Raw genomic sequence first — 15405 nt, forward strand, 5'->3', positions numbered from 1 at the left:
AGGAATTGTCCATTTCATCTAGGTTATCAAACTTGTGGGCATAGAGTTGTTCATAGCATTCCTTTATTAAACTTTTAATTTCCATGGGAATCTGTAGTGATGTCCCCTTTTTCATTTCTGTTAATAGTAATTTGTGTCTTCTTTATTTTCTTAGGCTGGCTAGATGCTTATTGATTTTATTGATCTTTTCAAAGAACCAGGTTTTGATTTTGTTAAATTTTTTCTCCATTGATTTCCTGTTTTCAATTTCATTGATTTTTGCTCTAGTTTTTATTGTTTCTCTTCTTCTGCTTACTTTGGATTTAATTTGCTCCTCTTTTTCTGTTTTCCTAAGATTGAAGTGTAGATTATGGATTTTTTTTTTTTTTGCCTTTTAGTGTGCCTTGTAATTTTTTATTGAAAGATGGACATGATATACTGGGTAAAGGAAAATAGACTTTTAGTAATATAGTGGTAAGGGGGAGGGGAAGCATTCTATAGTCTTGTGATTAGGTTTCAGTCTTGGTGAGGCTGTGTCCCCTGTACTGTTTGGGCTTGTCTGGTACTAGATTTTGGTTATGCATCTTTGGCAGGCCTATTAAGATGCTCTGTTCTCATTGCATCTTATCAGGTGGCGCACTATTTTGATGTAGTCTCATTACTGATTATGTTCACTTGATTACTTGATTATGGTGGTGTGTGTCTGTGTTCTCAACTATAAACTTTTGTTTTCTTTTGTACTTAATAAATATTTTGTGGGGAAGATTTAGAAAATTAGAAAAATATTTATTCTTCATTATACCTTCAATTTATTCACTTATTTACATTGCCTAAGTATGGACTTGACAGTTTTCTCTTTATTTAGCGGGTTATAATCTTTAGCCATCATTATTTGTCCCAGATTTGGGCATTGAGAACCCCTTCAAGCTGCTTCTGTTTCCTTTTTATGATCTCAATAATCCTTTGAGCTTTTTTAAAAAAATGTTTATTTATTTATTTATTTATTTGGCTGTGTTGTGTCTTAGTTGCAGCACATGGGATCTTCGTTGTGGCATGCAGGATTTTTTGTTGTGGCTCGCGGGCTTCTCTCCAGTCGTGGTGCGGGCTCTAGAGTGCGCAGGCTCAGTAGTTGCGGCACATGGGCTCTCTAGTTGTGGTGCACGAGCTCTAGGGTGCGCGGACTCAGTAGCTGTGGTGTGCAGGTTTAGTTGCCCTGCAGCATGTCGTATCTTAGTTCCCTGATCAGAGATCCAACCCGCATCCCCTGCATTCTAAGGCGGATTCTTTACCATTGGACCACCAGGGAAGTCTCTTTGAGCTTTTTTTTTTTCCCTGATATAAGAAGATGGTCCAGGTTCATCAAATAATTTTCCTATCTCAGCCCTGGATTCAGCCATTACTTTAAGGAGCCCTACTTCTTTTTAGAAGAGAATGATGTTTACAAGTCAAGATCCAGCTGCTAGGTGTGCTATTGGGGTGTTGTTCCCATGTATGTATACATACACACGCAGACACATGGATACATTTACACAGACACACGTATATATACATATATACTTTATATATCGATTTGCCCATATATATACTGAACAACATATATTCACATTGACACGTTCAATCCTTTTAATCCTACACCACAAGATTTATCCTAGTGTTCTCCCTTTCTGATAATGCGAGACCTGTCATAGTTAGTATTTTGACCTCTTAAGCTCTGCTGACCTTACTATTTAATGGCTACCTTTATTAAAGTACTTAATTGTCAGGTACTGTGCTAAGTGCTTTTGTTATCTAATTTGATCTTCTCAACAACACTGTAAAATCTTTGCAGAAGGAAAAATGGAGACTAAAGGAGATCATATAATTTTCCAATACAACTACTGAATGACAGAACTAGGGTTGGAACTTTGGTCTATGTGAATGTAGTGTCTATACTCTTAACCATTAAACTATTTTTAGCTAGTGCTACTGTAAGCACATTTCTTTTGGCTTAACTCCTGAAGGAGTCGAGGATTGCTGGTTTACAGCATATGCATATATAAAATTTTAATAAGCCCTGATATATTACCCTCCAAAAGGTTGTACTAGTCTGTACCTACCAACGTGGAGAGTGCCAACCTGCTGGCAATCTCCCTGACACTGAATATTGTCTATTATTTTAGTTTTGTGTAGTTTTGCTTTTTTCCTTAATCAGTTTTGAAAAATCCTTGTCCCTCTCCAGTCTCTTCATAACGAAGCCTATTTGATTATAGCTCTTCTCTCCTCAAAATTGTTTTATTGTTTTCTCTTATTCTTAGAAAACTATCCAAATGTTTCAGCATGGCGTTCAAGGAAGCTCTTTATGATACGGCCTCTCCCCGCTTTCTGTACCTGAGTCCTCACGCTATGATCCAGCATGCCATATCTATTTCAGTTCTCTAACCACATGCTTTCTCTTGCTTCAGTGTCTTTGTATATATTGTTTCTTCTGCCTAGAACACCATTTTCCACTCCCTCATTCTCTATCTAGTCACCTTGCTCTTTTTAGCCAAGTTTTACTTATTTTTCAGTTCGCAGTTTAGATTTACTTCCTTGGGGCAACCTGTGATACCTTTTCTACATGGTTTATTAAATTGAAATCAAAGGAAGCCTTACTGAGATATTAACTGTATCTGTGAAAACTGCCAAGTAAATTAAAAAGTATAACCAGCTTTCAAAATCTTATAATGGTTTATGGCAAACTACAATGTAGTTTAATTGTGTTTTTTTCCATAAAGTACCTGCCGGCCTGTCTGGACTTGACGCAAAGGACATTGTGGCGGTGCTGAACGAGGAGGGAGGCTATCATCAGATTGGACCAGCAGAGTATTGTACTGACTTCTTCATGATGTCCGTGACCATAGCATTCGCCACCCAGTTGGAGCAGGTGAGATGAGTGATTCATGAAGAACTTGAAAACATTTTATTTTTAAAATCTGTCTTTTAGGTATTAAAAAGACTTGCAAGTAGACTTACAAAAATAATTTAGAAAAATGTTTTCTTTCATATCAGAAAGCATTTTTGTTTTAGGAAAAGAATAAATTGGGATGATCTTGGTAGTAAGAGAATAAATTAAATCTCTTAGAATTTAGAAGAAAGACCATAAATAAGCATTGTTTCACATTGTATTGTGTGACATTGTAAAGACTGTTACGAAATGATTTTTTTCTAAGTGTTAAATACTTTACTTTTTGGAGAAATATACAATGTTGGGAACATTGTCTCAGTCAGACCTTAATAGCTGTCAGGTCTGGGATTAGATTTTACTTTATTTACACACTAACAAATTAGCCTACATGCTGCCAGAAGACAGAAGATTCTTGGGTCAGAGAGAAAGGAGTGTACTACTCTTAGCACAGCAAGCAACATGAATATCAGCATATTTCTTGCAGTTCCCCCTATCCCAAGTCCCATGGAGGTGACATAGAGGGGCTCAGGTGGTTGCTCCACACTCATTGGGAGCGTGTCACAGCTGAGGAACACAGAACTTAGGGAATGTACGACTTTTACTGTAAGTAGTCTAGGTCTTTGTCTGGGAAGACACGTTACTTTATGAAAGTTATGAGCTGCATAAACAACGCTGGGAGATGGCCTGGGTAAGAGTGGTCAGGGCCTTGCATTCTTGTTACACTCAGCAAGAATGTGCAGGGATGCTCAGGGCCTGTTGCCGATTGCTTCCTCCCAGCATTGGTACAACACAAAAGTAGCTGTTATTTCATTGTCCTTTTCAGGATCCAGTCCAGATTTTTTGACATTATGTTGATCTATAGCACCTGAAATAAATTAATACTTTAAAAAATAGAGAATGTGGCTTATGACTTTAAATTTTTTATCAGACTATTCACTTTCTTAGTGGTATACATTTCCCAGATAATCCGCATTCGTAAGTGAAATATGAGTTAGTGACCACACTAAATCCTAATAAGATCTATCAGGTAAAGATTTTTCTCAGGAAATGTGTTTAGCTCTGTCACACTGAATTCATGCCCACTACAAAAAGTACTTTTTATATATACGTATTCTTTGAGCTTTTTCTCTCCCAATTTGGTACTGTCATTTTCTCATTGACACTATATATATGTGATTTTGTCTCTCTCCATCAATTTCCTTTTTTTCCTCTCTTCAAAAAGCTCTGCTTGTGGATTGCCCCGGCTTAATATGCCACCCTGGTTGCGGGGGAAGCTAGATGTCCACTGTTTGTTCATTAACCTCATCAGAACACACATTAGATAGTGAGTCTACTGTGTTTTTACTGTGTTATTATTAAATACCTGCAAAGTATTTTAAATTGCTACTTTATTTTTTAAAATATTTTTTCAACTCCCTAGGAAGGCATAATTTTACTTGTGTTATGTTTTGTGAAATAGGTATGTATTCACTACTTTGCTAATGTTGTATTTAATCCTAGCACAACTTTAGGGGATTATTATTTTCATTTTTGAGATGAGGAAACCAAGTTTTGAGAAAGTTTTTTAGCTAGTAAATATTCTAGGAATTTCTGGCCATATGGTCACTCTCCACATTCTCTTGTTCCCATATTTTGCTCTCTTGTCTCTGAAGGGGTTTTGGAGTAAGATCAATTTGAGTTGGAATCTAATTCTCACTACTTACTAGCTTCTTTAACTTAGGCAACTTACTTAACCTTTCTCAGACTTGAATTTTCTCAGTTGTATGGTGGCAGTAGTACCAGCCTTGTGGGTGTGCATGAGGAATGAGATAAAACTAATGTGCTTAACATGTTGTTTGTATGTGTGAACCTATATTTATATAGTGAAAGCTTGTGGGTAATTGACCTACTGAATCCACGACTAAAACTAATACAGTTCTTGGTAATACAAAGTAACTTTTTAGGACAAGTCACTCAGTTTAGTTAAAAATAAAAAAACAGATTGATGTCTGGCAAGCTATTTGCTATCTCTGATAAAAATTAAGCCAAGTAGGTTCCTCAAAAGATTAAACAGAATTACCATAGAACCCAGCAATTTCACTACTGGGTATATATCAAAAGAATTGAAAACAAGGTATTCAAATAAAAACTTGTACATAAATGTTCATAGCAGCACTATTTACAGTATCCCAGAATATCACAGAAATAACCCAGATGTCCATTTATGGATGAATAGATTAACAAAATAAATAAATACACACACACACACACACTCTGGAGTATTATTTAACTATAAAAGAAATGAAGTACTGATACATGCTACAACAAGGATGAATGTTGTAAACATGTTGAGTGAAATAAGCCAGACACAAAAGGTCACATACTGTATGAGTCCATTTATATAAAATATCCAGATGGGCAGACCCATAAAGACAAAACGCAGATTTGTGGTCACCAGGGGAGGGAGAAGTTATGGGGGAGTGGAATAGGAGTGGCTGCTCAGTGGTTCTGGTGTTTCTGTTTGGGGTGATGGAAAAGTTCTGGAACTAGGTAGCAGTGATGGTTGCACAACATTGTGAATGTACTTAATGTTCCTGAACTGTACAGTTTTTAATGGTTAAAATGATAAATTTTCTGTTATGTGTATTTTACAATAATTTTTTAAAACACAAAAAATTAAGCCCAATAATTTATTCATCCCTTGATACTGCTTAGTATTACTTGTTTGCTTTTTTCACTCTTTATGGACAAGCCAAGGATTTTAAAAAATAGTTTAGTTTTTTTCTTCTCAAGCTAGTCAAAGGTAGTGTGAGAAAGCATCTAGCAATAAACAAACATACCTTTCAGATGCAAACAAGTGACTTAGAACATTGATACTATAAAGTAGTAGAATGCAGGAATGAAATTAGAGTAAGAATACTGGATTGTGATAATCTTGCTTCCTTTTTAAATATTGAAATTAGGGCAAAAAACATGTTTCTAAATCCAAGGATGATAAAGGATTTTTAAAAGCATCTCTTCTCTTAGTGGGAATTACTTAGAATTAAATGTGCTATGAAATATAAAAGGGCTATCTTTATTTCTTAAAATTTTTATTGCTTTCTGACTATGGAAGAAAGTAAAAGAAAATGAAAGTCTCTTTTAATTAAACTCCTCAGAAATAATCACCCATAAAAGCAGTATATTCTTTTCCTCAGATATTTTCCCATTCACATAATAGCTGACTGTGTGCTAGGCCGACTTGTAGACGTGAACATGTATTATCTCTTTTAATCCTTCCAAGAACTCTAAGAGAAATGGAGGTACAGAGTGATTAAGTACTTGTCTAAAGTCTCATAGCAAGCCATTGGTGGAACCAAAGTTGAGGGTCGGGGCTTACTCCAGAATTTGCACTCTCAACAACTAAAAGTGTATAGGTGCTGGCTCTCAATAAATATAAATCTACATGATTAAAATCCACATGATTAAAATCTAATCAAACAAATACATTTTAAAGTATAGGATTAAAGTAATAACTTGCTTTGTGTATAAAATATATTTAATATAAAATAAATAACTTTATTGACTGTTTACTATGTGCTCAGTACTGGGTTGTTTTAATCTAAGTGGTTAGTACTTTTATTTTCACAAACTTACAGACTTACAAACTGTCCTGTAAGTTTTTTTGACCTAAAAATATTTTAGGTAACTTTCATGTCACTATATCATTATTTAGGAGCCATATTGTTTGATAACTATAATATTTTTAAGCCATCTCCTGTTGCAGAACATGTCAGTTACTTATAGTCTGTTACTTTTAACAATGTGCTAGCAAACATTAAAGGTCTGTTAAAAGGTATTTTGCATTTTATGGGACAAGCATCCCATGTCTTCATGTCACATAGCCAGGAAACTACCAGCTTTGAGAAGTAACACTCCTAGTATGGAAGATATCCTTTCTTTTTTTTTTTTAATTTTGTATTAGACTGTAGTTGCTTTACAATGTTGTGTTAGTATCAGGTGTACAGCAAAATGATTCAGTTATACATACATACATATATATGTATTCTACTTAAGTTACTACAGAATACTGAGCAGAGTCCCCTGTGCTATACAGCAGGTCCTTGTTGGTTATCTGTTTTAAATATAGTGCTGCGTATATGTCAATCCCAAACTCCCAATTTATCCCTTCCCCCCCACCTTTCCCCTTTGCTAACCATAAGTTTATTTTCCATGTCTGCAGATCTGTTTCTGTTTTGTAAATAAGTTCATTTGTATCATTTTTTTCCCACATATAAGTGATATCATACGATATTTGTATTTCTCTGTCTGACTTACTTCACTTAGTACAATAATCTTTAGGTCCATCCATGTTGCTGTAAATGGCATTGTTTCATTTTTTTAATGGCTGAGTAGTATTCCATTGTATATGTGTACCACATCTTCTTTATCCATTCATCTGTCGATGGACATTTAGGTTGTTTCCGTGCCTTGGCTATTGTAAACAGCACTGCAGTGAACATTGGGGTGCATGTATCCTTTCAAACCATGGTTTTCTCTGGATATATGCCCAGGAGTGGGATTGCTGGATCGTATGGTTGCTCTATTTTTAGTTTTTTAAGGAAACTCCCTACTGTTCCCCTCTGAGCATATTTGTGTGTGGATGATGTACTACCTTTACTTTATGTTTGCCTTTACTGGTGAGCCTTCCCATTTGTAATTTTCTTGTTTGTAGTTGTGTCCTTTTCTTTTCTACCTAGAGAAGTTCCTGTAGGATTTGTTGTAAAGCTGGTTTGGTGGTGCTGAATTCTCTTAGCTTCTGCATGTCTTAAAGCTTTTGATTTCTCTATCAAATCTGAACAAGAGCCTTGCTGGGTAGAGTATTATTGGTTGTAGGTTTTGCCCTTTCATCACTTGAAATATATTGTGCCACTCCCTTCTGGCCTGCAGAGTTTCTGCTGAAAAATCAGCTGATAACCTTATGGGGATTTCCTTGTATGTTGTTTGTTGCTTTTCCCTTGTTCCTTTTAATATTATCTCTTTGTCTTTAATTATTGTCAGTTTGATTAACATGTTCTCTGCATGTTCCTCCTTGGGTTTGTCTTGCCTGGGACTCTGCACATCCTGGACTTGGGTGACTATTTCTTTTCCCATGTTAGGGAAGTTTTCAGTTATCTCTTCAGATATTTTCTCAGGTCCTTTCTCTCTTTTTCTGGGACCCCTATACCTACATACGAATGAGTTCTGTTCTGAGAGTGCATTTGTAAGTACTGTTTGTTCGTAAGTCCAATGAAGTTAGCCTAGGTACCCAACTAACACAATCAGCTGTATAGTACTGTACTGTAATAGGTTTATAATACTTTTTACACAAATAATACATAAAAACAAAAAATGAAGAAAACATTTTTAATCTTACAGTATAGTACCTTGAAATGTATGGTAGTACAGTACAACAGCTGGCATACAGGGGCTGGCATCAAGTGAACAGGCAAGAAGAGTTACTGACTAGAGGAGGGAGAGGAGGTGGGAGATGGTAAATCTGAAGGATTATCAGCAATAGATGGAGGGTAAGCCGCAGTTTCACTCATGCCTGACATTGATGGCACAGGTTCTGGTTCCTTGCTGGAACCAGATGCATGTTTGCATCTTTGAAATTTCACAACTTGAAAGTTCGTATGTAAGGGACTTACTGCATTGCGAATGTTGGTGCTCTTCATGTTGTCCTAGAGGCCTCTGAGAGTGTCCTTGCTTCTTTTCATTCTTTTTTCTTTATTCTGCTCTGTGGTTGTGATTTTCACCATTCTTTCTTCCAGGTCACTTACCTGTTCTTCTTCCTTGTTTATTCTGCTATTGATTTCTACTAGTGTATTTTTCTTTTCAGTTATTTTATTGTTCATCTCTGTTAGTTTGTTCTTCAGATCTTCTAGCTCTTTGTTAAACATTTTTTGTATCTTCTCAATCTGTGGCTCCATTCTTTTTCCAAGACCTTGGATCATCTTTCCTATCATTACTCTGAATTCTTTTTCGTGTAGATTGCCTGTCTCCACTTCACTTACTTGTTCTTTTGGGGTTTTATCTTGTTCCTTTGTCTGGGACATACTCCTCTGTCATGTCATTTTGTCTGTCTTTCTGTGACTGTGGTTTCCATTCTGCAGACTGCAGGGCTGTAATTCTTACGACTTCTGCTCTCTGCCCCCTGGTGGATGAGGCTGGTCTTAGTGGCTTGTGCAGACTTCCTGGTGGGAAGGACTTGTTCCTACCCACCGGTGGGTGGACTTGGGTCTTGTCCCTCTGGTGGGCAGGGCCATGTCAAGGGGTGTGTTTATTGGGAAGTTGTGGGCTCAGGAAGGCTTTAAGCAGCCTGTCTGCTGATGGGTGGGGCTGTGTTGGTTGCTTGGCCTGAAGCATCCCAGTACTGGAGCCTAGAGGCTGTTGGATGGGGCCAGGTCTTGGTGAGAAAATGGTGGCTTCTAGGAGGGCTCATGCCAATGGGTACTCCCCAGAAATACAACCACCAGTGTCTTTATCTCAGTAGTGAGCTACAGCCAACCCCTGCCTCTACAGGAGACCCTCCAATACCAGCAATTAGGTCTGGCCCAGGTTCTTATGAGGTCACTGCTCTTTCCCCTGGTTCCTGGTGCACACAAGACCTTGCGTGCACTCTCCAAGAGAGGAGTTTCTGTTTCCCCTGGTCCTGTGGATTTCCTGCGATCAAATCCCTCTGGCCTTCAACGCCAGATGCCTTGCAGGCTCTGCCTCCTGATTCCAGACCCCCAGGCTGGGGATTGTGATATGGGGCTCAAAACTTTCATTCCAGTGGGAGAACCTCTGAGATATAATTATTTTGCAGTTTGTGGGTTGCCCACCCAGCAGGCATGGGATTTGATTTTATCGTGATTGTGCCCCTCCTACCATCTCCTTGTGGCTTCTTGTTTGTCTTTGGATGTAGGATATCTTTTTTGGTAGGTTCCACCTTTTTTTTTGTCGATGGTTGTTCAGCAGTTAGTTGTGATTTTGGGTGTTATTCTTGAGAAGAGGTGAGCTCATGTCCTCCTCCGCCATCTTGTTCCACCCCCAGTAAACATTTCATTTGTGAAGGGCTCCATTTTCCCCCTGCAGCAGCTCCTTACAGTGGGCGGAAGACAGCCTTTTGTAACTTAATTTATAGGTCTCCAAGTTTTGTAAGAGTAGCTACAAAGCTTTTTTTTTTTCCCCATCAAAAGAAGTTATAGTAAATAGCTTGGATTAAGATTTTTAAAAAACCTTCTCTCATTTACAGAGAGGATGGTGGAGTAAGGATATGTGGAAATAAGGAAAGCTCAGTGTAAAATATTTGACCACTTTCTTCTAAAAGAACTTTTATGGCGTTTTCATCGACTAGTTGAATGAAACATAAGCTTTAAAACAACATTAATGTATAAAAATATTTTATTCTCTGTGCTTGTGTAAGATAAACCTTTAAAAATTAAACTAGTGATTTGGTAGTAATTTGGCAGAGATTTAGAAATTTTGAGTTATTAATTTAAGGCTTGAAATAAAAAACCATTTTAGCAAATATTTTTGGAGGTTGTCAGACATCTTTAAGGATGTTTAGTGGTTTATAATATAATAATCCTTTTTTTTCTTAAATATTTAGTTAATTCCGTGTACCATGAAACTTCCAGAAAGACGGCCTGAGTTTTTCTTTTACTATTCTTTACTGGGGAATGATGTTACAAATGAACCCTTCAATGATTTGATCAACCCAGACTTTGAGCCAGAGAGAGCATCTGTTCGAATACGTAGCAGTATAGAAATTCTTCGTGTTTACCTGGCTCTTCAGTCTAAACTACAGGTAGGTATGGCAGAGAATTGTTTCCTATGAGATGATTTTTTAAGCATTAAAGAGGTACCCAAACTCTGTCTTATTTCTGAAGTGGATATCATCTTTCTGCCACATCTTTTAATTTTTAAGGAATTATCCTGACTTGTACAGTCACAGCATGACAGTTATTTCAGAATTTTGGGAGATATACCGCCTTACTTTGTTACTGTGGAAAGAGGTAGATCAGTTATCGGCCATTTATAATAAAAAGTTGTACCTGGAGCTTAAAGCTGCGGGCACCAGGCAGGTTTTATTATTGTTAGTGGAGATTAGCTGTCACCACACAGATCACACTCTAGATTTCAGAATTTATACACCTTATTGCTATTAAAATCAAAGAGATAAAACAACTTTCTAAAACCTGTTCTTGAACTTGGTAGTTTTGTAAACCAGTTTTAAATTGGACTTTATTTAAAAGTGAACCTTACCTAGTCCAAAATTACTTTTCTGTTTGTTATGATTAATTTTAATCAGACTGAAATGGGTGGTGAAGTAGGGTGGGGTAGTCATTTTTTTTTATAGTAAAGTGATCATTCATTAGACTTTGCGTTTTGAGTGGATAGTGAAAAGAGGCATTAAGAAATTTTAGTGGAACTAAATTTTAGAGGTGGTTCTGCTAAATCCAAGGTATTTATTTAGAAAGTTGAAGATTATATAAAATGAAATGCAGGAAAAAAGCACTTTGAATTTTATCTTATAAAATTCCTTACCAAAACTATTTATTAGTTTGATTCTCATGGACATTTAAGTCATAAAAATCCTTTCTCTCCAGCCCATTAAAAATATCACACCTAATGACATTAGGACTGTTATAGGTCATTGCTGATAGTAGAATTAAAAGTTTTGTTTTGTTTTGTGGTAAGCGGGCCTCAGTGAATACCTAGTATTCATTGTTCATATGAATACTAGGTTTGCTGTGGCTTCAATGTAGTAAGGGAAAAGAATAGTTATGTGACACATATCTGGAGCAGCCTTTCTTTTTTTTTTTTGGTTGTTGCAAAAGGTGGTAATGTTTAAGTTTTGATTAGCTAGCAGTGATTAACGGTACATTCCACTACCCCAGAGGTATTCTTTTACGTTTCACTGTTAAGCACTCTGTTTTATATATAAAGTTTGAAAAGCAAAAAAAGAGAGAAAGAAACATTCATGGTGTTTTATGGGTGAATAAAACAGAATTATTTGAGGTTCTTTAATTTCCAAATAGGGCTGGACCCACTCACTTATTAAGAACTGTGTTTAATGTCATAATGGAAATAGAAAAGATGCTTGATGTATTTGTTTTCCGTTTAAATTCATATATTCATGATATAATTTGCATATGTAAGATAGCATAGTAAAATATTAAAGTAACCATAGCTCACCAAAGAGACAGAAAAGAGAACGTGATAACATAGGAGGGTACAGTACTGAAAGGAAAAATGAAAAGAATTAATAACTTTATTATTGAGTTCTGGGTAAATTTTGTGCTTTAGCAACAGTTTTAACAATCATGTGTGAGTACCTTAGTCACTGCAGGTCAGTAAGATAATCTGCATTCTGTTTTCCTTCTATGGATCATTTTATAACTTTTTGTTAAGTTTGTGTGTTTAGAATAAAGGAGAAAATATAAAGCCTGATTCTGATTTTCCCTGTCATATTAGATCCACCTCTGCTGTGGAGACCAGTCACTGGGAAGTACAGAAATACCCTTAACCGGACTACTGAAAAAGGGTAGTACAGAAATCAACCATCGCCCAGTCACAGTTGAAGGTGCTTTTATTCTGGACCCTCCAAACCGAGCCAAACAAAAGCTTGCACCTGTTCCTGTGGATCTAGCCCCCACTGTGGGAGTGTCTGTGGCTCTGCAGAGAGAAGGCTTAGATGCCCAGGCAAGTAGTGACCCTCCTTCCCCTCCTCCAGCTTCTTCGATGTAGTTCATGATTAGTCACAAAAGTTGAGCTTCAGAAGCATTACCCCGCATAAGAAAGTATTTATTATTCTTAGGTAGTGGCCTTCATTATATGATAACCTCCTCTCCAAAAAGACCCTTCTGAAAAGTGCTGTGGCTTCTGCTGCATTTCATAGGTGACACTGTCCAGAGCCCTTCAGTCCAGTCTTTTCATGTAGTGAAAACCATTCCTCACACCCCCAGCTCGTAGTCAGTGACTGTGGCAGAAGAGGGACTATGGTAGAAGAGAATATTTTTAGACCCAGTTTCTGGTAATCTGCGTTAATGGATCCTTTTTGGTTGACTCAGCCTTAGCTAAGATAAGGTTTTTGGCTCAGTATTTTATAGTCCTCATACTGTCTCTAGGCAATAGAGACATTTATTTGAACATATATGTTTTTTGATTATATATAGCCCCAGAATCAACTTTAGTGTCATGGTTCTTTTAAAGAACTGATTTTTATGTAGGCTGTGAACTGAAGTGAGAGTTTAAAAAGACATATATGCATGTATTTTTAGAGGATAGTGGAGCAAAGGAAGAAAATCATACTAGACTTCTGGGTTTTTGGTTTTTTGTTTGTTTTTTAGTAATATAGACCTCCTTTGTATTGCTTTGGTAGGAATAACCATTCCCAAGGACACCTATGCCTGACTTCTTTTACTGAATATCCCTTCTTATGCATTAGGATGCATTTTGATACGGAGCTCTGGATATCATATTTCCTTCCTGTTCATCTTCCTTTTTATGGTCCTAGATGCTATAAGAAAATTTGCAAATTATGAAGAGAAATAGACTAGGAATGTCCAAACTGGGAAAGGAAGTAATATTTTTTAAAAACAACATCACGATTTTTGCTTAATTATGAAGGAGAGTTCTTTGCAAATTATACTTTATTTAAAAATTGTTTTTAGTCTTTAATTGAATTAAAGACCCAGAATGAACATGAGCCACACCATTCAAAGAAGACAGTTTTCACCCCCACAAAGGAGAAGACACACACTGGGGCCAAGTCTCCACGCATGTCCCCTGTTCCACCTCACAGTCAGTCACCTCCAACAAGAGACGACGCAACAGAAAGTGAAGTGGAAAGCTTACAGTATGATAAGGACACAAAACCGAATCCAAAGGGTAAGGTATTCTTTTCGCAGATCTTTTAGGTATAGATTTTTCAGCCATCTAATAAATGACTGTGTGAGTTTTCATGGGTGTAAGTAAAAACTGAGTTTTTTAAAAAGCCAGTGTAAAAAAAGAATCAGATTAAAGTAATTGCAATTTACTTAACTTCATAGTAGAATTTGCTAAAAGGTAAGAGAATTTTTCATTTATTTTCATACTAGAAATAGTAGCTTATTCAAAAGAAATTAAAGAATATAGTTCTTTCTAATAGATTGTTAGCAAACTCTTCAGTATCTCAATTTCACTGGAATTTTAGAGAAAAGAGATACTAACTGCCTCTTATAGTAAACTTAAAATAATCATTTTTGATCCTAAAGTTGAGACAGTCTGAGAATGCATATTTATCTGGTCTTATAAAATTTTTCCATCTGTTACGTAAGAATCTACAGTTAAATTTAGTAGTAAATTGTAAGAGCAGTGGTGGATTAGGAGTTAGAAGTTTGGGTGCAAGTTATAGGTCTGTCACTGAGTAGCTATAGGACTTGGGCCATTCATTAAACATCTCTGGTGTATAATAGGATTGGACTAGATACCTCTGTCTTTTCAAGTTTTAGTGTTTTTGTTTGTTTTTAATTTTTGTTGGAGTATAGTTGATTTACGAAGGTGTGTTAGTTTCAGGTGTACAGCAAAGTGAATCAGTTATTCATATACATATATCCACTCTTTTTTAGATTCTTTTCCCATACAGGCCATTACAGAGTATTGAGTAGAGTTCCCTGTGCTATACAGTAGGTCCTTATTAGTTATCTATTTTATATATAGTAGTGTGTCTATGTCAATCCCAATCTCCCAGTTTATCCCTTCCCCTCCCCTTTCCCCCTTGGTGACCATAAGTTTGTTTTCTACATCTGTGACTCTATTTCTGTTTTGTAAGTAAGTTCATTTGTACCATTTTTTGATTCCACATACAAGCAATATCATATGATATTTGTCTCTCTGTCAAGTTTTAGTTTTTTGTTAGACATAGTCTAACAAACTACTTTTTAAACCCTAACCAAACTACTTTTTAAAAAGTGATGTAATTATATCTGCAATAAGTCTCAAATACAACCCTTCAAATACTAAGCTATATTCACCTGTCTCTTAGAAATATTAGTGCCTGCCAGGCTGCTATCATACATTACCGCATTGGTACTGTATGCTTTTATGTTTTGCAGTATATGTTGAGAGTGAGAGTAAGCTCTTTTTTTTACACAGTTCTATAATGGGAATTAAAGCCTACATAATATTGGACAAGTCACTTTAAGAAGTTTATGCCTCAATTCATATGTTTATAAAATCAGATAGTCAAGTCTTTGCTTGAAGGTAAATGAGATGATATCTTTAAATTATCTGAATAACTTAAGAGAAATTGTTAGCAAACAGAATTTTTTTTTTTAATTTTTGTGTTCATTTTAGCTGTCAGTTCTTCTGAACCTGCTTTACTGGCCCAGCCAGTGACTACATCCATTGCTTCAGGAACAGCTTCAGGACAGAAAATTGCTGTTCCTGCAACATCACATCATTTTTGCTTTTCAATAGACTTAAGGAGTATCCGTGATTTGGAAGTTGGTTTTCCAGTCAACTGTATATTAAGG

The 15405-nt window shown here is 36.3% G+C and overlaps 1 protein-coding gene across 5 annotated transcripts in view; it reads left to right on the plus strand.

Annotated features, from left to right (window-relative positions):
- The window catches only part of CEP120 (centrosomal protein 120), a 113515-nt gene that overhangs the window by 51381 nt on the left and 46729 nt on the right, over positions 1 to 15405 (plus strand). For all 5 annotated transcript variants that reach the window (XM_082837207.1, XM_082837206.1, XM_082837205.1 and 2 more), the window contains 5 exons: positions 2733 to 2881; positions 10497 to 10694; positions 12365 to 12592; positions 13564 to 13780; positions 15227 to 15404. In XM_082837207.1, the coding sequence (XP_082693333.1) occupies positions 2733 to 2881; positions 10497 to 10694; positions 12365 to 12592; positions 13564 to 13780; positions 15227 to 15404 (970 nt within the window). The remainder of the gene's footprint in view (positions 1 to 2732; positions 2882 to 10496; positions 10695 to 12364; positions 12593 to 13563; positions 13781 to 15226; position 15405) is intronic.

The sequence above is a fragment of the Leucopleurus acutus genome (assembly GCF_964270905.1).
Source record: "Leucopleurus acutus genome assembly, chromosome: 3".
In the NCBI taxonomy this organism is placed as follows: Eukaryota; Metazoa; Chordata; class Mammalia; order Artiodactyla; family Delphinidae; genus Leucopleurus; species Leucopleurus acutus.